Source organism: Lissotriton vulgaris, chromosome 5, assembly GCF_964263255.1.
Source record: "Lissotriton vulgaris chromosome 5, aLisVul1.2, whole genome shotgun sequence".
In the NCBI taxonomy this organism is placed as follows: Eukaryota; Metazoa; Chordata; class Amphibia; order Caudata; family Salamandridae; genus Lissotriton; species Lissotriton vulgaris.
Window position 1 is genome coordinate 831,412,826 of NC_141693.1, and position 27,278 is coordinate 831,440,103.

Consider the following 27,278-nt stretch of genomic DNA (forward strand, 5'->3'; position numbering starts at 1 on the left):
TGCCCACAATCAGCACCTCTGTTTCATTTCCATTCAATTTAAGGCAGTTCTCAGCCATCCACGTGGCGAGTTCCTGCATGCACGCATTGAAATTGGTGGCACATTGCTCCTTAGTTTGTGTCAGTGTCACCACCAATTGTGTGTCATCCGCATAGGCTACTACTTCTATCCCAAATCTGTCAGTGATGTCAGCAACCGGAGCTACATACAGATTAAAGAGAGTCGGGCTGAGGCTGGATCCCTGGGGTACTCCCTGTTTTAGGTCAATTTTGTTCGATCGTAAGGGACCCTGTGCCACTTGGAAGCTACGATCAGCAAGAAAAGATTCCAGCCACTCCCATGCTTTGCCCACCACTTCTCCCCTCTTTAGACACCGTAGCAGAGTGTGGTGAGCCACGGTGTCGAACGCGGCGCTCAGATCGAGCAGGATCAGTGCCGCTGTTTGACCCTCATCCGCATGTTTCCTCAAGCTTTCAGTTAACAAGAGGAGTGCTGACTCAGTGGAGTGGAGGGCACGAAAACCCGACTGGGTGGAGTGTAGCAGGCCATTTGCCTCAATATGCGCTGAGAGTCGTCTATTGACTGCCTTTTCCGCAATCTTTGCAAAGTATGGGAGAAGCGAAATGGGGCGTAGGTTGTCAAGTTGTTCCATACTGACATTCGTTTTTTTCCTCAACGGCAGAACCACCGCCTCTTTCCATGATTTAGGCTCCTGCCATAGTTCAAAGGAGAGTTCTAATAGTTGTGTGATATGTGGCTCAAGAATTTCCACACATCCGTGAAGTGCTTTGGGGGCTGCAGGGTCTGCAGGGGAGCCTGACTTGATACTTCTGGCAATCTGACATAGGGTCTCCCGCAAGGGCACCTCAAAAGCAGTTAGATGGTTCCTGTCCGGGTTTACGGGGGCAAAGTCTTTTCCGTCGTCTGCCCTGGCCGTGTCCGGAAAGGTGGAATAGATTTTATCCACCTTATTGGCAAAATACTCTGCTATCTGATTGCAGGATTCTACTGAACCCCTCAGCATAGGGGTACCTGTACTGGACAGGTCTGAAAGCTCTTTGTAGACCATAAACAATTCCCTCCTAGAGTTGTCAGCTCCCTCAATCCTGCTGCAGTAGTAGATTCTCCGGGCCTTCCTGATTAGAGCATGGTATTCCCTCAGGCTAGCTTTATAGATGTTTCTCTCTAATTCGGAGTACATTCTTCTCCACTGCCTCTCCTATTGTTTACAATCTCTCTTTTTTTCCCGGAGTTCCGCGTTAAACCAGGGTGCAGATTTGAACTTTCTCAGAGGTTCCCCTGTGCGACCAATGTGCCGTGCAGTCCAAAGCTTCAGTAATGCGCCTATCTAATGCCTCGCAGGCTACATCCACTCCCATCCCTCTAGGTGGGCCGTCCCAGCCAAAGGCATTGTTAAATGCCTCTACTGAGAACTTAGCCCATTTTCTACATCTAATTTTCGTGTCCATCTCATCCCATACTGTGAGCTCAGGTACTACGGCTCTGAACGTGACCAAATAATGGTCCGACCAGATCACGGGAATGGGAGGGGTTACGAAAAGCATGTTCCAGTTAGCAAAAATGGGGTCTAAAAGGTGTCCTTGGCAGTGGGTGGGTAGCTCGGATTTTAGCAAAAGTTGCATTCCAGCTAGCTCTTGTCGAAGTTCCTGTGCTTCCCCGCTTAAGGGGTCATCGAAATGTAGGTTCAAGTCTCCCAAAAGAAGGAGTCTCTCGTACCTAAGGGCTGGCTGCATTCTCAATCAAATGAGCAGCAAACCGCGCCCCTGGTCCTCGGGGTCTATAAACCAGAAGTCCCTTGAGAATATGGTTATGGGACGACGATATGGAGAAGGAACCCGTCTCATTGTCCACAATTTCTGCGTTCTCCAAGGTGCATGTCAGCTCGTGTTTGTGGATTATAGCAATCCCACCCCCTTTTCCCTTCTGCCTGTCCATTCTGTTAATACCATACCCCTATGATGTTGGGAGCCGAGGTGTTAGAAAGCCAAGTTTCGGTAAGGAAGAGGGCGTCTACCTGTCCATCTACTTGTAATACCTAGGTATTACGATTACAAAGTCTCTTGAGGTATTGCCAGTAGTGAACTTGGCCAGGGTTGGTAACACTATAAAGGCTCTGCTTAGAAGATGGGGCAATCTTCCGATCGGGATATATGGGAGGGTCAATGTTGCTAAAATACTAGTTCTCCCTAAATTAACATTTTTGTTTAAAACAGTAACGTTATCCTTTCCAACCAAGGCTCTACAAAGATTGCAAGGAAAGGTTAGCAGTTTTATATGGACATTTATGATCCCCTGGAAGAAACTGAGGACGGAGGTCAAGCAAAGAGGACTGCCTGTACCGTATTTTATGGTTTAATATTATGCCTTCCAATTCAAGAATTTTAGGCCCCTGGATGGAGAACGGGATGACTCTTGTATGGGTCAGCAGGTCAGAGCCATGTTACAATGAATAGGTCCGGCTAACTTTTTGTTTAAATTTGGAGATCCAAAATATTTTAAGCAGGTCAGATTGATTGTGCTTTTGGCTGCTTTAAGGGTCTAGATATACATGAAGAGAGTCCTGGGAATCCATAATTACGCAGATTCTGCACCAATTTGGGACCCTTCAGATACACCTGACTGGCATATGCATAGGTATAAGGGGAACTATCCTCTTCGAGGGTGAATTCTCTCACCTTTGGAGATTTTAGGAGAGGAGATGCTCTGATCTCATGGCAGGAGTTTTCTGATCTGTCAAAAGGAAGGGCTTCCGAATTTAAAAACCTGCATGTCGACTTACTAGTAGACATCACAAAATCTATTGAGATCCAGTTCTGGAGGCCTTCTTTACTCGGTTTGGGGCCAAAGAAAAATCCAATAAGGAAATCTCTCAGTTAGCCCCAATTTACTGAGAGATTTCCTTATTGAATTGGGGCTAACCTTCTACTTGTCGTTTTTTTGTTTAAGTTTGGACACCGGAGATTCTTTAAAAAGGTGAGGCTAAAGATTTTACAATTGTTGGTGAGAGAAAGGGTTCAAATAAAAGCCAGAGTTGGGCTGGCATATTTTTACAATCTCTCCCCAATCTGGGATTCCCCGGGGCTCCCCCCCTGTTTAAAAGATAGCCTTGCAGCTCCCCTACTAGAGGCAGGGATCCTAAGATGGGGGGAGTTGATGGCAGGAGGGTCTCTGGTAGAATGAGAGGTGCTCTCTGAGAGGGTCGGCCCAGCCCTATCTAGATTTAAATATATACAACTGGCCAGCTGGTCCCGGAAGCAGTCAAGGAAAAAAGAGCAGGCTGGGAGGTGCAGTTTTCTCGAAAAACATCTGGTAGGAAGGCAAACGGGGGTAAGGAAGTGGCCTTCTGGTACTGGTCCATTATGGTAGAGGCAGACGGTGAATTTAATCTCCTGTTTGAGTTGTGGGGAAGTGACATGGGGGCACAGGGCAAGGACCTATGGTCTAGATCTTTTAGCCTCCTCTACAAAGCTGTTAAACCAGCATGGTTAAGACGCAACCACCTGTTTACTGTGCACTGAGCCTATCTTTCCCCCCAAAGGCCTTCTAAATTCCAGCCAGGAAAGTGCTGTAACAAGTGCCTCCTCCCAGCAGCTTCTGATATTCATATGTTTTGGGATTGCCCCAATATCACTGCATTTTGGGAAGAAGTTAAGGTTACCTTGGAGTCAATTCTTAAAACTCGGATATCACTCAGCCTGCCATTAATTATATTTGGTTTGGATGAAAACATTACGGGGTTGGCAAAAACTTTCCTTTTCTACGCAGCCAAGCCTGCCAAATGTACAGCAGGCAGCTGGGATGCAAGAAGTGTGGAGAGGTCCACACAGACGATACACACATGTTCGTGAATATCCCTGAATTAAGTTCCTATTGGGAGAAAGCAAGTCAGACCCTTGCATCAATTGTAGGCCAGGAAATAAAGTTAAGGTATGCCTTAATATTATTTGAATTGGATAACTGTCTCTATCCCCAGATTCACAAACAGCAAGCCTCACTGATATCTTTCCTCATCTTATTAGCAAGGAGGGAACTTTATAGAAAGTGCGTTGCAACAGAAGCCCCAACTATAGAGGAATGGCTTAGATCTGTTAATTAAATTTGTGGGATCGAGATGAGTCGTAAATTGGCTATTGTTGAAAGAAAATGGAGCCCCTATATGACCTGGAGAGCTAAATGTTGATTGTCCAATGATTACATCTAAGTCCTTCACTGAGAACAAAGATTGTTCTTTCTTGAAGGATAGAGAGATAATCAGCAAACGTTTACACCAGGTAAACCAGGTTACAGCCTCAGATCACATAGGCCGGGTGGTGATATGAGGGCAAAAAAAAATGTCATACTGTATTTAGAACGCATAAAACAGACCAGTTCAACCTATATCTCAAAGCTGATGTATTTGGTAGTATGGCTGCCAAGTAGAATGTAAGCTCTCAGCACTGTTATGGAGTCATACGGTTTAAAAAGCCAACAATACTAAATATTTATTAACTATGAATAATTTAAATAAACAAATCTCACCTTTCAAAAATTTGCGGATTATGGATTCTTTAGAAGTCACAGATAATATATCTGGTTGAATTGAACGAGTTGATTCTGACCTTAACATTTGTACATCTGTGAAAACAAAGATGACAATTGCAGCAGTAAATACTAAGTGAGATTTTCAGCAAAGTTATTGAAGTTTGCTTATCATCAGCCCAAAATATCCCCGGTTTTATTTAAACTAATGTCACCCTGAGCACAAAATTAAAGAAAACATTTATATCAAATCTACAACATAATCTATAGCTCTGTCACATGATCACCCCAACTCTCCACTCATCCTTCAATGACTGTCTCAGCACCCCCAGGCAAGGCGGCTGACTATAAAAGTAGAAATAAGTGTCATTTATACATATGCCTCCTTCCACATTTTCTTTCTAGGTTTTTCCTTGTCTGTAATGTCATGTCTTATGCTTGCTAATATTCCTGATTTGAGCATAGTTAAAGTGAAGTTATGGTTGTAAAACAAAACCTGCACATCACTGAAATTTACTAGTTAAGATTACGTGCACTAACCATAACTTGCACCTTCATAGTGGACCGCTCATGACCTCACGTGTAACACCACTTATGACATGTTAAATTACATCACTGATGAAATCTCAAATAACACCAGTTATGACATCACTCACACTATGACTTTGCCTGTGGTTTTTTAAGTGATTTTCAGAGGTTTGTACACAACTTTTAAAATGTAATAACACATCTTAAACATAACTTCACTTTAATTGTGGTATTTTCTGTGAATTTCTATTATTTAGATGATATATTACATCCAAGCTCTTTAAACATATCCCCCCGCATAACAGATTTAGATGCTAGACCACAATAAATGAGCCTATTTAAAAGGACAGAATTTAGCTTTTAAATTTAAAGGATCCCTTTATGTGTCAATTGTCTGCAAACTATTTTTCAAGATCGCACACCTTACCAACCTAAAATGGCATCCATGGTCTAGGTAGCAAGACATAATATTACTAAACCTCAAAGTCTCCTTCATAGTTCATGGGCTCAGTACCACACTCTGGACTATGGGAGCATGGAAGAAGTCCCAACATGGGTCCGTGGACTATGGAAGGCAAATGATTGGGCCTGTATCTATCATAGGTCATGAAAATAAAATTCAACTTCAAACTTTGGGGAGGTTAGGGGGGTTTCTCCACCAAGACCTGGTCATCAGTGTGGTTTCTCCCTGTCCCCTCATGTGGCCTTTTTTCTTTTTTTTGCATGGCACAGAGACCGTCTCACATGTCCTGCAAGGGCTTTGCAGAGAACATTTTCTCTTGAGGCCAGCCAAGTAGAGCCTTCGGTTCTGCAAACCCGACTTACAGTTCGCAGACTCAAACTGCAACATGGGAAAATAAGCTGCACATCCATACAGATATATTTATTTTGAAATTTCTTGTCTGTGAACAGTCATTCAACACAGGTTGGAGGACAGTTTGCTGATGAACGGTAGATATCTCCACATATTTAACTCTTAAGCTTACTCAACACTTTTATATAACATCGAATTATTTAAAAATGAATGAACAGATGTACACCAAACAAAAGAAAGACAGGGTAGGTTTGGTGTATTTCCAATCCACATTTTTTCTGTAGCAGAGATTTAATGAGAAATGTCGTTTTTGTAACCCCATTTTATGTTACATGGAGTTGTATGAAAATTGCCATTCCAAACCCAAACCGGATAAACATGTTTTTTAGAACGTTTAGTGCAGATTCATCAAAATTCATTTTGGTGATATATATATATATATCAAACAGTACTCCTGACCGCTTTCGAAGAGGCAACTCAGCAGGCGCAGACCCCTTCTGAGTTCAATTAATCAGGCTCAAAAATCAAAAGCCATCACACCATCAGATAAAGGCAGTGGAAAATGTACTTGCAAGAGTGTATATATATATATATATATATATATATATATATATATATATATATATATATATATATATATATATATATATATATATATATATATATATATATATATATATATCTAAAAAAATGCCTGAAAGCTTAAGGACACACACAACAGCAAATGTGAACTATCCGGTTTATTTTTCAAAAGGAAACTTGCATTTTCATTCCAGTGTAATTAATACTTTAGCCTGACGCGTTTCGAGGTTGCAGCCTCTTACTCATGGCAACTATGAATGTCTCACAGAGAGCTATGATTAACTAATTAACTGCATGCCTGACCCCCAGTGGGCCTCGCTGAGTGTGTTTGCCATTTACTGCATGCTGTGGCTTGTGGTCCCATTCAGAGCGAATCTCACCCTCCAGTAGGTTCTATTAGCACATTCATGTCTTAAAAGCATATTACTTCCTCCCGTAGGCCCCAGAACGATGTGCAGGTTTAGTTTACCTCATTTGCTGTGCTGCAAAAATGGGTGTAGACACAGTTCATACCATACAGCAGAGTTCTTCAATCTGTGGGGCGCGTCCCCCAGGGGGGTGCAACACCATCTATGGGGGGGACGCGCACTCCACCATAAAACTTTAACTGTGTTGGTCTTTAACTTTCCTGCATCGCAAGTCTACAAACCATTTCAAATTGAACTGTTTCGTGGGAGAACTCAGTAACAGAGGGGTGGAGGGGGAGGGAGGGGGAGATAAATGGGGCACAATGTGCTCTTTCTTTGTCATGTTAAGAGCTAACAGTTACTTGTAATTGTTCTGGGAGAGGGGTTCATTGGTTGAGCTGAAATACTTCAGCTGCAGTGGAAGGCAGGAAGTCTGCTAAAACCGAAAGCAAATGAGCATACAGACCTGCTCCTTTGCATTAGATTTTATAGCAGAGGATACTCCTTGCCTCCCACTGCAGCTGAAAGTGACTGTTACTTTCTTTCAGTTTCAGAAGAGGAGACAGCCTGCCTCCCACTGCAGCTGAATCATTTCAGCTCTATGAAGTTAACCCAGTCTTGGAAGGGTTAGCTCTTAGCAGAAAGGAGACAAAGTTTCTTTTAAAATTACACAGGCAGGCACACAATGCCCCACAGGGTTAAAAGGGCTTCAATTTGCCAAAAGCAAAATGCCAGCCAGCTATGTGTAGTTTAAACAGCCTGCAAATTACTTGTCTTGACAATAAATATGCTCATAATTAAAGAAATATGTATTCCTTTGTAATGTGACTTTTCTGTCTTTTTTCCCTTTTATTATCAATGGCAGCGATAATTATCGCTGGCTGCGCTTTGGGTGAGATTTGTTATCGCCAGCTATCGCTGGATATTATTGCCATGCTACCGCTGTATTAACAACGCATAGCGCAATGGCGATAATTATTCCAGCAATAGCGGTGTTTTCCATGGAACATCCCTGGTATCAGCATGATCCACCCCCAGTGTAAAGTATAGGTAAGTCAGCATTTTAGCAGACATTAAGTTTTTGGCGAAAAACGCGGTTTTCGCCCAAAACGAACATCTGCTAAAATGCATGGGCCTCCTTGTAAATATTGTGATGTGCACATCAGCAATATTTCACAAGCAGTACTGCCCAGTGACTCCCACGATGCAAAGCAGGCGACGGGAAAACGGGCGCTAACATGCGCTAATGCATGTTAGCACCCACTTGTAAAGAGGGCGATAGTTTTATCTCCGCATTTTTGGCTTTAAAGCCCAAAAAAGCAGAGATAAGGCCCTTGTTGATATGCCCCCAAGTTTGTTACAAGATAAGCACATTTGTTTCCTCCACCCTGATCCCTGGTAAATGCCATAATAGCAATAGTTTTAGCTTATATCTGAAACCCTACGCTGCAGTCAATAACATGCGGAGTTACTTCAAGTTTCAGGGAATGCACCCTAAATTCGAGCAAATCGCTCCTCATTCTCGCCATTCACTTTCACGCTTACCCTGCACTCACAGCGATCACAATGCACTCACACCGATCACCATGCACTCACACCATTCACCTGCTTACCCTGCACTCACAGTGATCACTCTGCAGTCACTATGCTATGCACTGGTGCTGTTCACCCTGTACTTCACCCTGCAGTCACACAAGCACATTACTCAACCTGCTCTCATGTGACACTTCACTCACCTGTACCCCTCACTGCTCAATCTGGAAATTCACTCAAATAAGCCCATCAATAACCATATATTCATTCGTCCCACTCTGCACTTACACCCTCACCCAAATTCATATGGTCACCTCACTCACCTTGCAGTCACTACCCTTACCCTACTCTCACATTGTGGCATGGGTCACCATGCACTCACGTGGGTACTCTTACCACCTACAGAGCGCAGAACGTTAATGTGCCTGCTACAAAGTACGTGTACTATGCAGATCAAAGAACTGAGTGTGAGTAAACAATGAGAAGTGCTATAAAAAAAATGAAATGCTTGCCAGAAAGGTGCTATAGAGAGATGAGGTGCATTGTTGGTGAGGGGCAGTGATGGAATTCATGGAGGAGGAAATGGAGGAGGGGGCTCCAAAACAGACTGTTGCACTGTGTGCGACCAGTGCTAGGGCCAGCCAGGGCTGGGAGTGTTAGCCCCACTTGAGGTTCGGGTCTAGTTACACAACTATGGCCTGCCGTGTCCCATCAAGGTGTTCGTCTTAAATTACAAAGGGACACATTTACATACACTGCAATCCAGCCTTTCAGGGGGCCCCTTGATAGAGGCAGCTCTGTTTTTGCCCTGATGGCCTGGAATAATTCCTAAACAGATTCTTGTAAATACTGCTTTGTTTTATTTCTTTTTAATGTGATTGATGTAAGAGAGTCTATTACTATTTGCAGGGAAATGTGTTTGTTTCATGTAAAAACCATAAACAAGTCTATTTTAGATCAAAACCTGCAGTTTATTAAACACTCTTATTGGGTTGAACATTACTTGCCAGATATGGCCCATGATATGCACGTGGCGGTTGATTGTATAGTGTACCAGATTCCCGAAATTTCTGTTAGGCGGTGGGGGGGCCCAACATCTAAAGAAATTCAGCTGGGGGGCTCAACCTACAAAAGTTTGAAGACCTCTACCATACAGCCTCTCCATTAAATTCCTGGGATGGTGCTGTCCTCCAGGGCAGGGCAGCTGTGTCAATTAATGTCCAAACAAATGCCCGAAAGCTCAAGGGCGCACACAACAGCAAATGTGAACCATCTGGTTTATTTTTCTAAAGGAAACTTGCCTTTTCATTTGAGTGTAATTAAATCTTTAGCCGGAAGCGTTTCGAGCCTCCGGCCTCTTACTCATAGGCAGCTACGAATGTCTCACAGAGAGCTCTGATTAAATAATCAACTGCATGCGTAGCTGCCTATGAGTAGGAGGCTGGAGCCTCGAAACGTGTCAGGCTAAAGGACTAATTACATTGGAATGAAATGCAAGTTTCCTTTTTAAAAATGAACCAGATGGTTCACATTTGCTGTTGTGTGCGTCTTTAAGCTTAAGGGAGTTTGTTTGGACAATATATATATATATATATATATATATATATATATATATATATATATATATATATATATATATATATATATATATATATTGTTGATCTAAAAGAAAATCTACCGAACATTTCACTGCAAAATGTCTGTAATAGACTATCACACATCACTCAAGTTAAAAATAAAGGTAAGTGGTATTTAAAATAATCTGTTTAAGAACTATTCAAGTTCATTAGGGCAAGACTACAGAACAGAGCTGGCTGTTTCAGGGGCCCCCTGAAAATCTGGGGCCCTGGGCCAGAGTCCAATTTGCCTATGCCTTAAAACATCTGTATATGGCACATGAGAGATGACTAAGGGATGAAAGGCGCAGCACCATGGTGGTGCTTTTCAGTTTTGGAACCCTTTGTTTTATCAAGTGTGACACTGTGCGCAAGGACATTGTCATTAATATGCAAGTAGTCACTTTACCCTTCTGGCATCATGGACGTTTAATTCAGCACACTGTCTTGAAGGTATTTGACATGAATTTGTATTAAACTGTGTTACCAAGAACCAAATATTTTATTCAATAAATGCTGGGAGATGTAGTGTTTTCAAACTACTGGGCATATTGCAGCCTGCATATAAACATGTGATTATTATCTTAATTTTTTCCCACCTAGGAGCTAGGCTCGTATTAGAACCGAAACACGTCAGGCCGAAGGATAATGAATGGGATCTGCAAGCTGTCGCTGCTTTACCAAGAAATACACCTTGGGAATTTAGAAACAGGCTTCCTGACTTTTTTTAGTTGAATTGGTTATGGGAGCTCCGTTTCAGCTTTGGAAGCCAGCCTGCATGGTCTAGGGCTCCAAAAAATTGAGGATTCTCACTATATGTATCAAAAGCCGCTGACGGGTACCTGGGTGCCGGTCTACTCTTTTTAAACTAAGCCTGCAATGAATTTTAAATAGTCGTAAAACTATATTTTAGTAATTGCTCCTTGTTAATTTGCTAGCACACTTCTTTAATTCTTTTTACTTACCGAGTCTTTTGGACTGAATTCTCTCACGAAACTCTTCCCTGGTCCATGCAGCCTTCTCGGGCTGTTTGCGTGAAGGGAAGACGTAATCCTTAACCTCCCTCACTTCCGGGAGGACGTAAGCAGCCACCATTTTTTTTTTTTTTTTGCAAAAACCTTTATTGCACCATCAAATTACACAGCGGAACGCCTACAACCCAACGGGCCGGCCGCTATAGTAGTCTTTATATCAAATGGCAACGGTGTACATTCAATAGTCCACTTTCCAGTAGTAGAAACGGTAGTACAGCTGCCAAAAGGAAAAGGTGCAGCACAAGCATAAGTCACTTAAAAGATTATTGGTTTTTGGTGTAATTTTAGTTTTTTCTCCCCCTCCCCCCCTGAACAACAGGAAAACGAAATAACTGTTAGGAATATCAAAGCGGTCATGTAAATAACAGTATCGTGCTTACGTGCCTTCTTATCAAGACGTCCCTCACCAGAGTCCCTCCCATTCCCGCAATCTGATCCCAGTTACTATACACTTGCCATTGTGGACATCTCTCTCAAGTAGTGATCCCCAAAGTCCACCCACGGGTTCCCTGCACACCAATATGGCTGAATGCCTCCATCCCGCCTCCGGCGCTCTCCTTCCCCAAGATGTGCGGTAATCTAGCCCTCTGCCTCTTCCTCATCTGAATCATCTTGATCGTCTTCTGGCAAAGGATCACAAATCTCCCCCCTATATACATTCCACTTGGTCCAAATTTTATTCCACTTCCCCAGGCAGGCACGATTGGAGTATACCGCCCGTTCCGTTATCATTACTCTATCCATGTTTCGACACCATACTGACTTGGTTGGAACCTCCGCCACTCCCCATTTTTGTGCGATATCCCGTTTCGCTATAAGCAACCCCACTGTGACCCAGAGTTGACCATGTCTAGAAATATCTTTAGGCTCCCACACGTTTAAAAGGCACCTTTTTGGTTCCGGCAACAATGATGTTTCTAGTGTTTGTGAAATCGTTCGCAGTATTTGTCTCCAATATTCCTGAATCCGGGGGCAGTCCCATATGGTGTGAAAAAATGTGCCCTCCTCCCCGCACCCACGCAGGCAGTAAGGGTGTTGTGTCCGGTGAATACGATGTAGCATTGTCCTTGTGTAGTACATTCTGTGTAAAATTTTTAATTGAACTAATCGCAGCCGCGCTGCGATGCCCACTTCCTTAGGTGAAGCTAGTGCCTCATTCCACTCCTGCTCATCCATCTCACTGGTGTCCACCTCCCATTTCTCCTTCAAGGGCAGTGTTGGGTCTGGTAGGTTATTAAGTAGTTTGCGGTACGTAAGGGATGTCGCGCGTTCGACCATGAAATCCGTAAGGAGGCGGTCTTCCAGCGGGGAGGACTCGGGCAGGTCAGTGTCTGCGGGTAAGGCCATTAATAGTGCGTGGTGAATCTGGACGTATCTGTAGAGCTCCCTGTCACTGAGTTCGTATATTTCTTTCAGTCTCTGGAAGGGTATCACCCCCCCCTCTCCCAAAGATCGCCCACTGTGGAAATTCCTATTGTGTCCCAGTGTGAGAAACCCTTGCTGTTCCTCATGTTGCCGAGGACTCGAGAGACCCACAGCGGGGTTAGCTTAGTAATTCTACCTTTCCAACCCAGGGCCGCCGTCGCTGTGTGCCAGATTGTTACCGTAAGCCTGGTGGGTCCCATTAACGTGCGAGTTTTGCGTTGGTCATATAATGGGGCTAGTAGATTGTCAGTGCCAAGTTGTGCTCTATCTGCCTGGAATGCTGGTTCGGATTGTGAAGTGTGGATCCACTGGTTGATGGGTTTGAGGTGCGCCGCCCAGTAGTATAATTTTAGATTGGGTAAAGCAATACCACCATCATACCACCCCCTATGTAGTTTGGATTGTGCTATACGAGCGGGGAGGTTTCCCCATAGGAGGTTGGATACTAATGCTGCCACCTTTTGGAAGAACCTGGGGGTCACCGAGTAGGGTGTGTTTTCAAGGACGTAGAGGATGCGGGGCAGGGCCATCATCTTGTAGAGTGCAGCTCGCCCCAAAAGTGTCAGCGGGAGTCCTGATCAAAAGTGTACGTCACGCTTGAGTCTGTCTAGGTGGGGTGTCAAATTTTTGTCCATGAATTCTGCTGGGTCTCTGGTGATATGAATGCCTAGGTATTTAAATGATGTACCGGCTATCTGTAAAGGGCAGTCCGAGTCAAGGACCGGGGCCTGACCCTTCAGGACGTACAATTCTGATTTGCCCCAGTTCAGTGTGTATCCGGATATCTTTCCATGAGTGTCACAGAGGTGTAGTAGAGCGGGGATTCCCGTATCCGGATTGGTGAGGTATACTAGCATGTCGTCCGCATATAGGGACAGTCGATCCTCCCAGCCTTCCTTCCAGCATATACCCTGAAGGTGGGGTGAAGTTCTAATTAGAGTTGCAAGGCGTTCCAGTAAGATCGCGAACAACAATGGTGATAGGGGGCAGCCCTGTCTTGTGCCCCTGCCCAAGGAAAACTCTTGTGAGATATGGCCATTGGCCACTACCCGTGCCCTTGGGTCAGTGTACAGTAATCTCACCCATGCAATAAAGCGGGGTCCGAATCCCAAGCGTGATAATGTCTCAAATAAGTAGGCCCATTCCACAAGGTCAAAGGCCATCTTAGCATCGAGTGCCATGACCACTGCTTGAGTTTCCACTGTGTCTGCCCGTGCCAGCACTCCATGCAATCTGCGCAAATTTAGAGCTGTGTTGCGGTGTGGCATAAATCCGGACTGGTCCTTATGTATAATGATAGGTGGGGCAAAATTCTCATTGCTAGGAGTTTGGCCAAGATTTTGGCTTCTGCATTAAGCAGCGATATGGGGCGGTATGAGGAGCAGTCTTCAGGTGGTTTGCCTGGCTTAGAGACGGCCACTATGGTCGCCGCTCTTTGATCCGGTGGGAGCGTACCTTTTCCCAAACAGTCCTTGAACATCTCGAGCAGATGCATACTGAGGGTCTCCGGCATCGCCGGATACCATTCCACAGGTATACCGTTTGGCCCCATTGCCTTGCCCGGGTTTAAAGCACGGATCACCAGTTGAATTTCGTCAGCGGTTATGTCTGCTTCTAACTCTTCTGATATTTCCGGGGTTAATGTATTGACCCCAACTGGGGCCAACACGTCTCTGGCCATCTCGGGCGTTACTGTGTGCTCAGGGGTGTACACCCGTTCGAAGTGGTCTGCGAGAAGTTCCACAATGTGTCCCGGGTTAGTGTGTATCTCCCCGCATTTATCTTTCAGTCTTTGAATACCCCTCGAGTTCCCTTCTCTTTTATCGAGCCACGCCAGCATTTTCCCGGCCTTATCGCCCACTTCATAGATCCTATTCTGAGTGTCGGATAGGCTTTCCCTGACCTGTGTGCGCAGGTGATCGTTGTACATCTGCTGTTGCAAGGTGAGTGCGTGCAGGGTGGATGGAGTGGGATGTTGTTTGTGAGTTGTAGTCAATGTCTGTAGAGTCAATTCCAGGTCAACCAGCACCTGAGCCCGTTGTTTTTTGAAGCCCGTGATGGAATTTATGGCTTGGCCCCTCAGTACCGTTTTATACGCCTCCCAGAGCACCTCGGCGGAATGTACCGAGTGTATATTCTCAGTGTAGTATTGTTGTTGTTTTTTTAAGAGCTTTGCGAACTTGGGGGATCTTGAGGTATGCAGCATGTATGGGGTAGATGCGTTTACGTGTACGTGCCTGTGAGGAGAGTGTGAGAGTCAGTGGGGAGTGATCCGAGATCCCTCGAGGGTGGATCTCCATCGCGTCTATATAATGGAGTCCGCCTCCCAGGGTCAGGAAGTGATCGATTCTAGACAGACTACCATGTACTGCAGAATGGAAAGTATATTGCTGCACCACGGGGTGGAGGTGTCTCCAAATATTAACCAGTCCCATGGCTGTCAAAAATTGTTGAAGGCGGGGGACCCCTCCCGTGGAGGCTGGTGTTGGGAATCTGTCAAGTTGTGTGTTTAGAACTGCGTTAAAGTCTCCCCCGAGAATAACTTCCCCCTCTGGGAGAGATAGGATAAAATCGCCCAGTTTAGGGAGATGCACCGAGTGATGTGCGGGTGGGATGTACACTGAAACTAGGTTGACGAGTCTCCCTTCCCATTGCCCTTTCAACGCTGCAAAGCAGCCTTGGTCATCCATTTTGGTTTGCAGGGGGAGAAATCATGTATTTTTATGCATTAGAATTCCGGTACTCCTAGAGCCGGACGTGAAATCCGAGTGGACCATCATCTTGTACCCTCTTCTATTCAGGGCCTTGGTGGTCTCCCCTGTTAAGTGGGTTTCTTGCAATAGTGCTACGGTGGGTTTGTGTCTCTTAAGTGCGGTGATTACTAGCCCCCTTTTCACCTTATCCCCCAGCCCTCTCACGTTCCAGGACAGTAAGTGTAGGGAGGGGCATTGTGTCTCGGGGTCTACATTCCCCCGTCAGTCGCTGGGAGATCAGCCATTTGGTCCCATGGGTCCCACGGGGTGCCCGTGGAGAGGTGTGGCACCCACGGCGGGTGTGTAGTTGTGTAGGAGGACGATGAGCGTTCTCATGGAGGTTGGATGCTTTACTTCATTCTCCCCTTCTGGGATTAACTCAGGTGGACATTCAGTCTTTTTCTGTGACCTAACATACAAATTCCTAACAGTAAAAAAACAACCCCTCCCCCTTCCCCCCCCCTCCCTGCATCCCTGCCTAACGGACTTTTAACTGCCCGCCCCCCCAACTGAGCAGAGTGCTTAACCCATCCCACAACCAGAGTACTTGCGTGTAGGGGGAGAGTGTCTCCCCGAGCAGGCGGCATCCCTGCGTGCTTCTGGGTTAGCCATGCCAGAGTCAATGTGCAGCAGTCAAAATGTGAAGCAATGAGCAGTGATTGTCATTAAAACAGATCCCGGGTTAGAAATTATTCCTCTCCTCCTGCTCCCGTAAAGCTGCGGGAGGGAGATCTCTCCGCTCCTCCCCCACGACCGGACGTTTGTGAGCCATTTTTGCTGTGTCCTGCGCTTTCGTGATCTGGTCTATGAGTTTTACGCTGTTGACCAACAGTGTGCCACCCCTCCAGCCAGTCCCGGGCAGCATCCGGAGAGTCAAAAAAACACACCTTTTTGTCCGCTACGACACTTAGCCGAGCCGGGAAGATCATCGAGTATGGTTGCTCCTTTTCTCTCAGCGTTTTTTTTTACTTCCAGGAACGTCCTTCTCTTCCTGGAGACTTCGGCTGTGTAGTCCGGGAAGAAGGCAATCCTTGAGTTCTGAATTTGAATGGCCGGCGCCACTCTTGCGGCCTGCAGTATGGCATCTCGGTCCCTAAAATTAAATAGTCTAGCCAAGATAGGTCGGGGCGAGTCCCCAGACTTTGGTTTTCCCCCCGGAACTCGGTGGGCCCTCTCTACGGAGAAGAAATTCGAGAGTCCTTTGGGCTGGAGTCGAGTTTTAATCATGTCCTCCACATAAAGGTCCATCACCCCAGTGTCTTCTGATTCCGGCACACCTAGAATTCGGACGTTGTTTCGCCGGGAACGGCCTTCCTGGTCATCCAGTTTATCTCTGAGCAGTTTGTTGTCTGTCTGTAAACGTTCCATTGCTGTTTGCAGTTCGGAAACATCCTCGACTAGGGATTTAGTGACCACTTCGACCTGCTTGACTCTCTCGTTCATTTTCTGGAGGTCCGCCCGTATCAGCGTGACTTCCGTAGCCGTTGCCCCCACTGTCGCCTGTACCTGGGCTAATGCCGCCAGGACATCATCAAGTGTGGCATTTTTCTCCCCCTCGGTCTCCGTCGTTTTCCCAGAGTTCTTGCGTTGTTCTTGGGGTGGCGTCTGCCTTTCATATGCGAATTTGTCCAGTTTACCTGGGTAGTGCTGTTCTTGGGGCCCCTGTTTGACATAGTGCAGTTTGTGTTAGCGTTGTCAGAGGCTACAGTAGGCTAGTGGACAGATCGGGTCGGGTCATTCACTCGTATTAGCTGCTGCCCCGTGTGAAGGGCCGCGAGGTGGTATGTGGGTAGTTAGCAAAATGGCGGCGTTGCGTCCGAGTGTCGCTGCTTCCTCCGCGCCCCTGGCCGAGTCCTGCGGGTTTGAAGAGGATCGATGGACGTTGCGGGGTTTCTCCCGTGTCCTCAGGCCGCCGGAGAGTAGTCCGTAGGTTTTTCGGAGCAACGTGCCCGATGGGCCGGGACTTCCTGCTCCACACCGCCGCCACCAGGTCACTTCCGGCCGGCTATAGTTTAGCCGCGACTCCGCTGCTTTCAGGCAGACATTAGGCCTTTCCCCACTCCGGTCTCCGTTTGGCGTTTCGATGCGAGTTCGGGCCGTCGCTGACCCCAAAGTTGTTGCGTTGGTAGCCGCACGGACCCCGGGTCCGGTCCTCCCCTTAAAGCTCGTGAAGACACGGATAATTAGAACGGATTGTTGCGGGACGTCGCCTTGCCTCGGGAGCCTCTCTAAGCTGCGGCCGCCATCGTTGGCTGCTAGCCACGCCCCCCAGCAGCCACCATTTTGAAGGAAACAGTCTAGTCTTTTCCCGGAGCCTCTCCCTATTGGTACTTAAGCAAGAGATGACGCTGATGCGCAGCGGACGCGCCCAGCGGGCGTGCCTGTCCGCATCTATAATGCGCCCAGGGCCAGAAATGCTGGCCAAAACACACAAGAAACATATTTTGCCAAAGAATTTCTTTTGTCACTGAATAACAGCTCTCACAACTGTAAAGATTCCATTGATGTGGCTAAATGGAGAGGTCCAATCAGTTGTAGAAACTGTAATACAATTCTTGAACCCACACAAGCTACACCAACGGGAAATAGTCTGAAATCAACCTACGTACGAGGAGGTCTTCTCAACTCCTGATCACTATGTAAACATGCTCAAAACATTGATGATCTAATCTTAAATGACAGCCTAGGTCGCCTTTTTATAACAGAAACTTGGCTTAAATCCTGTTGCAATCTAGATATTGTTTGTGCCCTCCCCCCTGACTACCTTATTCATAGACAGGACAGACCTGAACAGTGAGGAGGAGGCCTGGCAACCATCTATCGCAGATCACTGAAATGCTCAGTATTTGAAATATATGACCTCAGAGGAGAAGAGTATTGGCTTCTGTTTCCAACTAGAGGGCTCTTTTGCTTTCTCAGGAGCCTTGTTTTATCGCCCACCAGGCCTCAATTAGATCGTCCTAGAAAGCACAGGAGATATCAGGAGCACACTCGCAGATTTGCTAATTTCACCCTTCTAGGAGACTTTAATATTCACCTGAATGTCCAAAGTGATCCTGGGACTAATCAGTTCCGAGAAAGCAAGGCCAGTCTTGACCTTAAGCAGCACATACTGATCTCTACCCATAACACCAGTCATACCTTGGATGGTATTTGGACAAACCTTACGACCCTCACTGCTAACAATCCAGTCATCCTTACCTGGTCTGATCATAAGCTAATTCATCTGGAAATTAGGCGCGAGCATCTGAAAAAACACACAAGCCACATAGCCACCAACCAAAGCTCAAAGCCCTGGTAGAAGGACATGACAGTCCAGCCCGACCGTAATCTTCTGCCCTCAGTATGCAATCCTATACTATCGGGGGACCCAACTGAAGACAACAAACAATTCACGCTATGGTTAACTACCCTGAAAGATCGCTTTGCATTCCCCGGCCCTGAAAAAAACTGCCTTTTAAAGAAACCCTTGGCCCCTTAGTGTACCCAAAATCTAAAAGAATTGCACAGCCACTGTAGAAAATTGGAATGTAAATGGATATGCAAATACAATCAGACAGACCAAACCAATTTTAAAGCCGCCCTTAAAAATTATAGCCAAAATATAAAAATCGCCAAGAAATCCGGTTTTACTGATACGCTTAACGGGCTAATTCCAATCAAAAAACTATCTTTAAGATTGTGAGCTCTTTTTTAAACCCCACATCACTCAAACAAGAGATTTCCCCCTCACAACCTCTCTGTGACCGCATAGCGAATTTTTCTAGGAAAAGATTCAGCTGCTGCAAATAGGCTTTCCCCCTCCACCTTCTCCCCCTTACACACACCAAAATTGTCTCTGACAGAAACAGGCCTTCCCTTTAAGTGTTCCAAAACATCAGTCCAGATCAAACCCGTCAAGCAATCCTGGCTGTTAAATTCGGGTCACCTTTCGACCCCTGCCCCCCTCTGATCTTACATGCCCCAATAGACAGTGTCAACCCTATCAATAATAACATAATAAACACCTCCTTCCCGCAGGAAAGGTTCCTAATGAGTGGAAACTGGCAGCAGTCAAATCCCTGCAAAGGAAACAGCTTGCTGACCCTACCACCCTCACAAATCTTCGTCCCAGCTCTCTCCTACCCTGCCTAAGTAAGATCATGGAAAAACTGGTCAATTCACAACTTATGACCTACCTGGAAGGAGCAAATATCCTACACCCAAACCAATCAGGTTTTAGACCACAGCATTCTACAGAAGCAGCCCTCCTGTATACGGCCAAATCTCTAAAAGCTGCCCTCAACCAGGGAAAGAGCACTGTGTTGGTCCTATTGGACCTATCATCCGCCTCTGATATGGTTTCGCATGAGATTCTCCTTGACCGCCTCGAAACCTATGGCATTTCCCATCTTGCCCTGGCTTGGTTAAAATCTTTCCTTCAAAACCGAAGGCAAGTCATTACCCTTGGGAAATACCAGTCAGCAGAAAAGCCTATGCTGTCCGGGGTCCCACAAGGTACTATCCTTAGTCCAGAGCTTTTTAATACCTATATGGCCTCACTGGTCAGCTTAATATAGTCCTTTAATATCAAGACCATCTCATATGCGGACGACACACAGCTGCTACTGGTCCTAGACAGAAATACCACACTGACTGAAGAAAACCTATGTCAATGTCTCACAGCAGTCTTTCACTGGATGAAGACCAACCATTTGAGATGCAAATCAGTAAAAAACTGAAGTTATGCAGTAAGGGAAAGGGAATAATTTCTGCCCCAGATGATGGTGGACAGCTGACACCGCCCTTCACCCGAACACAGTAACGGCAGCCAGAAACCTGGGGGTCAGATTTGATTCAACCCTGTCCTTCCACCAGCAAGCGTTATCTGTGGCTGGCACCTGCTTTTACCTGATCACATCATTAAACAAGTTCTTTGATCTACTTCCCATTACGGCGATTCAGACAGTTGCGACAGCTTTAATCACATCTAGAATTGACTGTTGCAACAGCATCTATGCTGGAGCCAATAAATCAGCCCTACACAAACTTCAGATGGTACAACATGCTGCAGCACGACTAGTATTAAAATGGCCTAGGAAATCATCTGCATCAGCCGCTCTCGAGGCGCTGCACTGGTTACCTGTCCATAAAAGAATCCTGTTTAAAATCCAGATAATCACTTTTGGAAGCTTCCACTCCTCTGGCCCCCCAAATCTTCGGTCCAGGTTCACTCACTATGTTCCAAACTGCACTCTTAGATCTTCCGATGGAAACCTATTAAAAGCCCCAGTTTTTAGACATATCTAAAGAGGGCGGAAATCTATTGCAGTTGATCCATAGCTGATCCGCACCACCAAAAGATCAACATTCAAAGAACGCCTGGACAACAACACCCACAACAGCAAGGAACTCTTCAACATCGTTAAAGAGCTCTCCAACCCCAGCGCCTGCAACAACGACATCACACCCTCGCAAGACCTCTGCAACTCACTCGCCTCATTCTTTCACAGCAAGATCGCCAACATACACAACAGTTTCAGTGCACAGACCTCGCACCTACCCACCGATCCTGCGCCCCCCACCACCACCCTCTGCAACTGGAGCCCGGTCAGCACCGAAGACACCATCCGCACGATGAACACCAGTCACTCCGGCTCCCCCACTGACCCCTGCCCACACCACATCTTCAACAAAGCCGACTCCATCATCGCACCCCAACTCCGGGACATCATCAACAGCTCCTTCGCATCCGCCACCTTCCCGGAGAGCTGGAAACATGCCGAGCTCAGCGCACTCTTGAAGAAACCCACCACGGACTCCACGGACCTCAAGAACTTCCGCCCCATCTCGCTTCTCCCTTTTCCTGCCAAAGTCATTGTGAAGACCTCAACATACAACTCTCCACTTTCCTCGCGACTAACGGATCCCTCGACCCCTCGCAGTCCAGTTTCAGAGCAAACCACAGCACCGAGACCGCCCTCATCGCAGCCACCAACGACATCAGGTCCCTGCTCGACAATGGGGAAACAGCTGCACTCATCCTCCTGGACCTCTCAGCAGCCTTCGACACCGTACGCCACCGCACACTAACACATCACCTCTGCAACACCGGAATCCAAGGGAAGGCCCTGGAGTGGATCATCTCGTTCCTCGCCGGAAGAACCCAAAGAGTTCGCCTCCCCTGTTCCGATCCGCGGCCACCGAAGTCATCTGCGGCGTTCCGCAAGGATCCTCGCTCAGCCCCACCCTCTTCAAAGTCTACATGAGCCCCCTTGCAGCCATCGCACGCCATAACAACCTAACCATCATCCCCTATGCTGACGACACCCAGCTGATCCTCTCCCTCACCAGCGACCCCGCCACCGCCAGAGCCAGCCTCCAGGAAAGGATGAAGGATGTCACGGAATGGATGAAGCTCAGCCGTCTGAAACTGAACTCCGACAAGACGGAAGTCCTCATCCTGGGCCCATCTCCATCTGCCTGGGACGACTCCTGGTGGCCCCCTGCCCTGGGCACCACCCCCAAGCCAACGGACCATTCTCGCAACCTAGGCTTCATCCTGGACGTCTCCCTCACGATGACCAAGCAAGTCAGCGCCGTCTCGTCATCCTGTTTCAACACCCTGCGCATGCTCCGAAAGATCTTCAGGTGGATCCCCACCGAAACCAGGAAGACGGTCACCCAGGCCCTCGTCACCAGCCGGCTGGACTAGGGGAACACCCTCTACGCTGGAACCACAGCCAAACTCCAGAAAAGGCTCCAGCACATACAGAGCGCTTCTGCCGACTCATCCTGGACATCCCCAGTCACAGCCACATCTCGGCCCATCTGAAAGACCTGCACTGGCTCCCTGTCAGCAAGAGGATCACGTTCAGACTCCTCACCCTTGCACACAAGGCTCTCCACGACATGGGCCCCAAATACCTCAACAGCTGCCTCGCATTCTACACACCCTCTCGCCAGCGCTGATCCGCCAGCCTCGCCCTCGCCACCGTCCCACGAATTCGCAGAACCACCGCCGGAGGAAGATCCTTCTCCTACCTGGCGGCCAAGACATGGAACTTCCTCCCCACACACCTACAGGTGACCCAGGATCATCTCTCCTGCAGGAAACAACTCAAGAACTGGCTGTTCGAGCAGTAGCGCGCTCTACAAATTTGCTGATTGATTGATTGATGGTTTTAGGAATAAAGGCCTAGAATCAACTCCCTAGCATCCTCTTTCTCATTCAATCAGAAACCCTCTTTGGGAAGACGCTGAAAACATGGATTTTCACCGCCCCAGGTGCACTATGCAGAACACTCATCTAACCCCTTTCATTCCAGTTCTCAATATCAATCTGCCCGCAACTCAATCTATTATAGCGCCATGATACTCATCGGAGTGACAACCGTGCTCTACAGATACTCTCTAACATAACATAACATAACATAATATAACATAACATAACATACCATAACCAAACAAAACCTTTTCAGGCATAGAGTGACACATAAATTATGAAAAAAAAGCAGAGAACTCTGGGTAGTTCTCAAGTTTAGGTGGAAAGCAGCTCCTGTATAGAGCACTCTCAACACCAGCGACACTCTACATGTGCTCACCTCAAATGTCTGCTTTTCTATCAGTCTTTAAGCATAGGATTAGCACAGTGACACCCATGCTGAGATCGAAAAGGACAAAGTCTTTTGCCATTTCTACAGCAAAGTCTTTAAGCATAGGATTAGCACAGCGCTATCCATGCCGAGCCATAAAAAGACCAAAGCCTTTTACCATTCCAGGCACGGTATTACAGCTTTAGATTAGTAAAATACCATGCAAGCCAAACTGAAATGAATAAAAGCAACCCCTGACACGTGTTTTGCTCTCATTAGAGCTCTTCAGACAGGTATAGCTGTGTCCAGACACAGTATAAGTCAAAACAAAACCCTTTCAGGCATAGAGTGACGCATACATTATGCCAAAAAGAAGCAGAGAACTCTGGGTCGTTCTCAAGTTTAGTTGGAAAGCAGCTCCTGTATAGAACACACTCAACACCAGCGACACTCTAAATTTGCTCTTGCTTTTCTATCAAAGTCGTTAAGACTTTGCTGTGGAAATGAAAAATACTTTGTCCCTTTCTATCTTGGCGTGGGTGGCACTGTGCTAATCCTTGGCCCTTTTTGGTTAAATTAGTTAGCACTTGATTTATTTTTCTGTTTGAGTCAGGCAAATTTAAATGTTTGTGGAAGGCTTGGATAAAGTTTTCTTTATTCATAAATAATCTGCATGTATGCTAGAAACATTTGTACGCCATTTTATTCATTATATATTGTGATCTTGTCTAAAATTTAAAATGAATTGAAATGATTGCTTCATGAAGGGTAAACGTTTAACAAAGCATTTCAGCAATGTTGAATATTTCACTGTCAACACCTCATAGAAATCGGTCTATGTTTATTGTTGAGAACAAGGAGCCAGGAGCTCGGAAACGTATTGAGCCTTGTTATTGCTGGGATGCAATAAATCACGCTGGTCACAGCAAATAAGCAGCAGTGTGTTTTGTTTTGGATTGTCAAAACATTTGGATGGATTTGTGGGGGTTCGCTACATTGCTGTGGCTTACTGTAACAAAGGTCTCAGGAAAAGCAACTTTTTGTGTGATGGTTATAGCACTCACTGTGAGCCACGCCCACTCAGGGATGATTCATTCACGAAACGGCGAATAAATTTGAAGAAGGTGTTTCTCTCCCCCTCCGTGCAGCAGCCCATGATTAAGAGGCACTCCTCAGCCTCAAAACGCGTCGGGCGGAACTTAATGATAATGGAGTTGGAAATGCAGTAAGAATGAGGTGATGAAGCCGGATGGCAGGGACAGAGTCGTGTGACCTCTCAAAGCTCAAGGGGATTTGTTCTCGATGGAAATACACGGCTGCCCTGGCCGTGGAGAGGTGCACCATTTCCTAACAATGTGTGTGAAAGGAAAGGCTTCGGAGGGGAACGTGTCCTCTCTGCGAAGCACTCTGTTTCAACTTTAAACGTGGTCCTTCACGCTCGACTTCCCTCCTACTAAAGGATGTTTTAATGTGCTGAAACTACGACGAAGGGACTGAACCTACTTAAGGGACTAATCAATATCACCTTCATGTGGACTACAGATACCATCGTGCCTTGAGCACTCACTGTGAGCCACGCCCACTCAGGAATGATTCATTCACGAAACGGCGAATAAATTTGAAGGTGTTTCTCTCTCCCTCCGTGCAGCAGCCCATGATTAAGAGGCACTCCTCAGCCTCGAAACGCGTCGGGCGGAACTTAATGATAATGGAGTTGGAAATGCAGGAAGAATGAGGTGATGAAGCCGGATGGCAGGGACAGAGTCGTGTGACCTCTCAAAGCTCAAGGGGATTTGTTCTCGATGGAAATACACGGCTGCCCTGGCCGTGGAGAGGTGCACCATTTCCTAACAATGTGTGTGAAAGGAAAGGCTTCGGAGGGGAACGTGTCCTCTCTGCGAAGCACTCTGTTTCAACTTTAAACGTGGTCCTTCACGCTCGACTTCCCTCCTACTAAAGGATGTTTTAATGTGCTGAAACTACGACGAAGGGACTGAACCTACTTAAGGGACTAATCAATATCACCTTCATGTGGACTACAGATACCATCGTGCCTTGAGCACTCACTGTGAGCCACGCCCACTCAGGAATGATTCATTCACGAAACGGCGAATAAATTTGAAGGTGTTTCTCTCTCCCTCCGTGCAGCAGCCCATGATTAAGAGGCACTCCTCAGCCTCGAAACGCGTCGGGCGGAACTTAATGATAATGGAGTTGGAAATGCAGGAAGAATGAGGTGATGAAGCCGGATGGCAGGGACAGAGTCGTGTGACCTCTCAAAGCTCAAGGGCATTTGTTCTCAATGGAAATACACGGCTGCCCTGGCCGTGGAGAGGTGCACCATTTCCTAACAATGTGTGTGAAAGGAAAGGCTTCGGAGGGGAACGTATCCTCTCTGCGAAGCACTCTGTTTCAACTTTAAACGTGGTCCTGCAAGCCCGACTTCCCTCCTACTAAAGGATGTTTTAATGTGCTGAAGCTACGACGAAGGGACTCACCCTACTTAAGGGACTAATCGATATCACCTTCATGTGGACTACAGATACCATCGTGCCTTGAGCACTCACTGTGAGCCACGCCCACTCAGGGATGATTCATTCACAAAACGGCGAATAAATTTGAAGGTGTTTCTCTCTCCCTCCGTGCAGCAGCCCATGATTGAGAGGCACTCCTCAGCCTCGAAACGCGTCGGGCGGAACTTAAGGATAATGGAGTTGGAAATGCAGGAAGAATGAGGTGATGAAGCCGGATGGCAGGGACAGAGTCGTGTGACCTCTCAAAGCTCAAGAAGCATTTGTTCTTGATGGAAATACACGGCTGCCCTGGCCGTGGAGAGGTGCACCATTTCCTAACAATGTGTGTGAAAGGAAAGGCTTCGGAGGGGAACGTGTCCTCTCTGCGAAGCACTCTGTTTCAACTTTAAACGTGGTCCTGCACGCCCGACTTCCCTCCTACTAAAGGATGTTTTAATGCGCTGAAACTACGACGAAGGGACTGAACCTACTTAAGGGACTAATCGATATCACCTTCATGTGGACTACAGATACCATCGTGCCTTGAGCACTCACTGTGAGCCACGCCCACTCAGGGATGATTCATTCACAAAACGGCGAATACATTTGAAGGTGTTTCTCTCTCTCTCCTTGCAGCAGCCCATGATTGAGAGGCACTCCTCAGCCTCGAAACGCGTCGGGCGGAACTTAAGGATAATGGAGTTGGAAATGCAGGAAGAATGAGGTGATGAAGCCGGATGGCAGGGACAGAGTCGTGTGACCTCTCAAAGCTCAAGGGCATTTGTTCTCGATGGAAATACACGGCTGCCCTGGCCGTGGAGAGGTGCACCATTTCCTAACAATGTGTGTGAAAGGAAAGGCTTCGGAGGGGAACGTGTCCTCTCTGCGAAGCACTCTGTTTCAACTTTAAACGTGGTCCTGCACGCCCGACTTCCCTCCTACTAAAGGATGTTTTAATGTGCTGAAACTACGACGAAGGGACTGAACCTACTTAAAGGGACTAATCGATATCACCTTCATGTGGACTACAGATACCATCATGCCTTGAGCACTCACTGTGAGACACGCCCACTCAGGGATGATTCATTCACGAAACGGCGAATACATTTGAAGGTGTTTCTCTCTCCCTCCGTGCAGCAGCCCATGATTAAGAGGCACTCCTCAGCCTCGAAATGCGTGGGGCGGAACTTAATGATAATGGAGTTGGAAATGCAGGAAGAATGAGGTGATGAAGCCGGATGGCAGGGACAAAGTCGCGTGACCTCTCAAAGCTCAAGGGCATTTGTTCCTGATGGAAATACACGGCTGCCCTGGCCGTGGAGAGGTGCACCATTTCCTAACAATGTGTGTGAAAGGAAAGGCTTCAGAGGGGAGCGTGTCCTCTCTGCGAAGCACTCTGTTTCAACTTTAAACGTGGTCCTGCATGCCCGACTTCCCTCCTACTAAAGGATGTTTTAATGTGCTGAAACTACGACGAAGGGACTGAACCTACTTAAGGGACTAATCGATATAACCTTCATGTGGACTACAGATACCATCGTGCCTTGAGCACTCACTGTGAGCCACGCCCACTCAGGGAGGATTCATTCACGAAACGGCGAATACATTTGAAGGTGTTTCTCTCTCCCTCTGTGCAGCAGCCCATGATTGAGAGGCACTCCTCAGCCACGAAACGCGTCGGGCGGAACTTAAGGATAATGGAGTTGGAAATGCAGGAAGAATGAGGTGATGAAGCCGGATGGCAGGGACAGAGTCGTGTGACCTCTCAAAGCTCAAGGGCATTTGTTCTCGATGGAAATAAACGGCTGCCCTGGCCGTGGAGAGGTGCACCATTTCCTAACAATGTGTGTGAAAGGAAAGGCTTCGGAGGGGAACGTGTCCTCTCTGCGAAGCACTCTGTTTCAACTTTAAACGTGGTCCTGCACGCCCGACTTCCCTCCTACTAAAGGATGTTTTAATG

General features: G+C 46.8%; 1 protein-coding gene across 3 annotated transcripts in view; it reads right to left on the reverse strand.

Annotated features, from left to right (window-relative positions):
• Positions 1-27,278, reverse strand: part of PIK3AP1 (phosphoinositide-3-kinase adaptor protein 1) — a 1,689,354-nt gene that overhangs the window by 685,172 nt on the left and 976,904 nt on the right. For all 3 annotated transcript variants that reach the window (XM_086922323.1, XM_086922324.1, XM_086922325.1), the window contains one exon: positions 4,540-4,635. In XM_086922323.1, the coding sequence (XP_086778449.1) occupies positions 4,540-4,635 (96 nt within the window). The remainder of the gene's footprint in view (positions 1-4,539; positions 4,636-27,278) is intronic.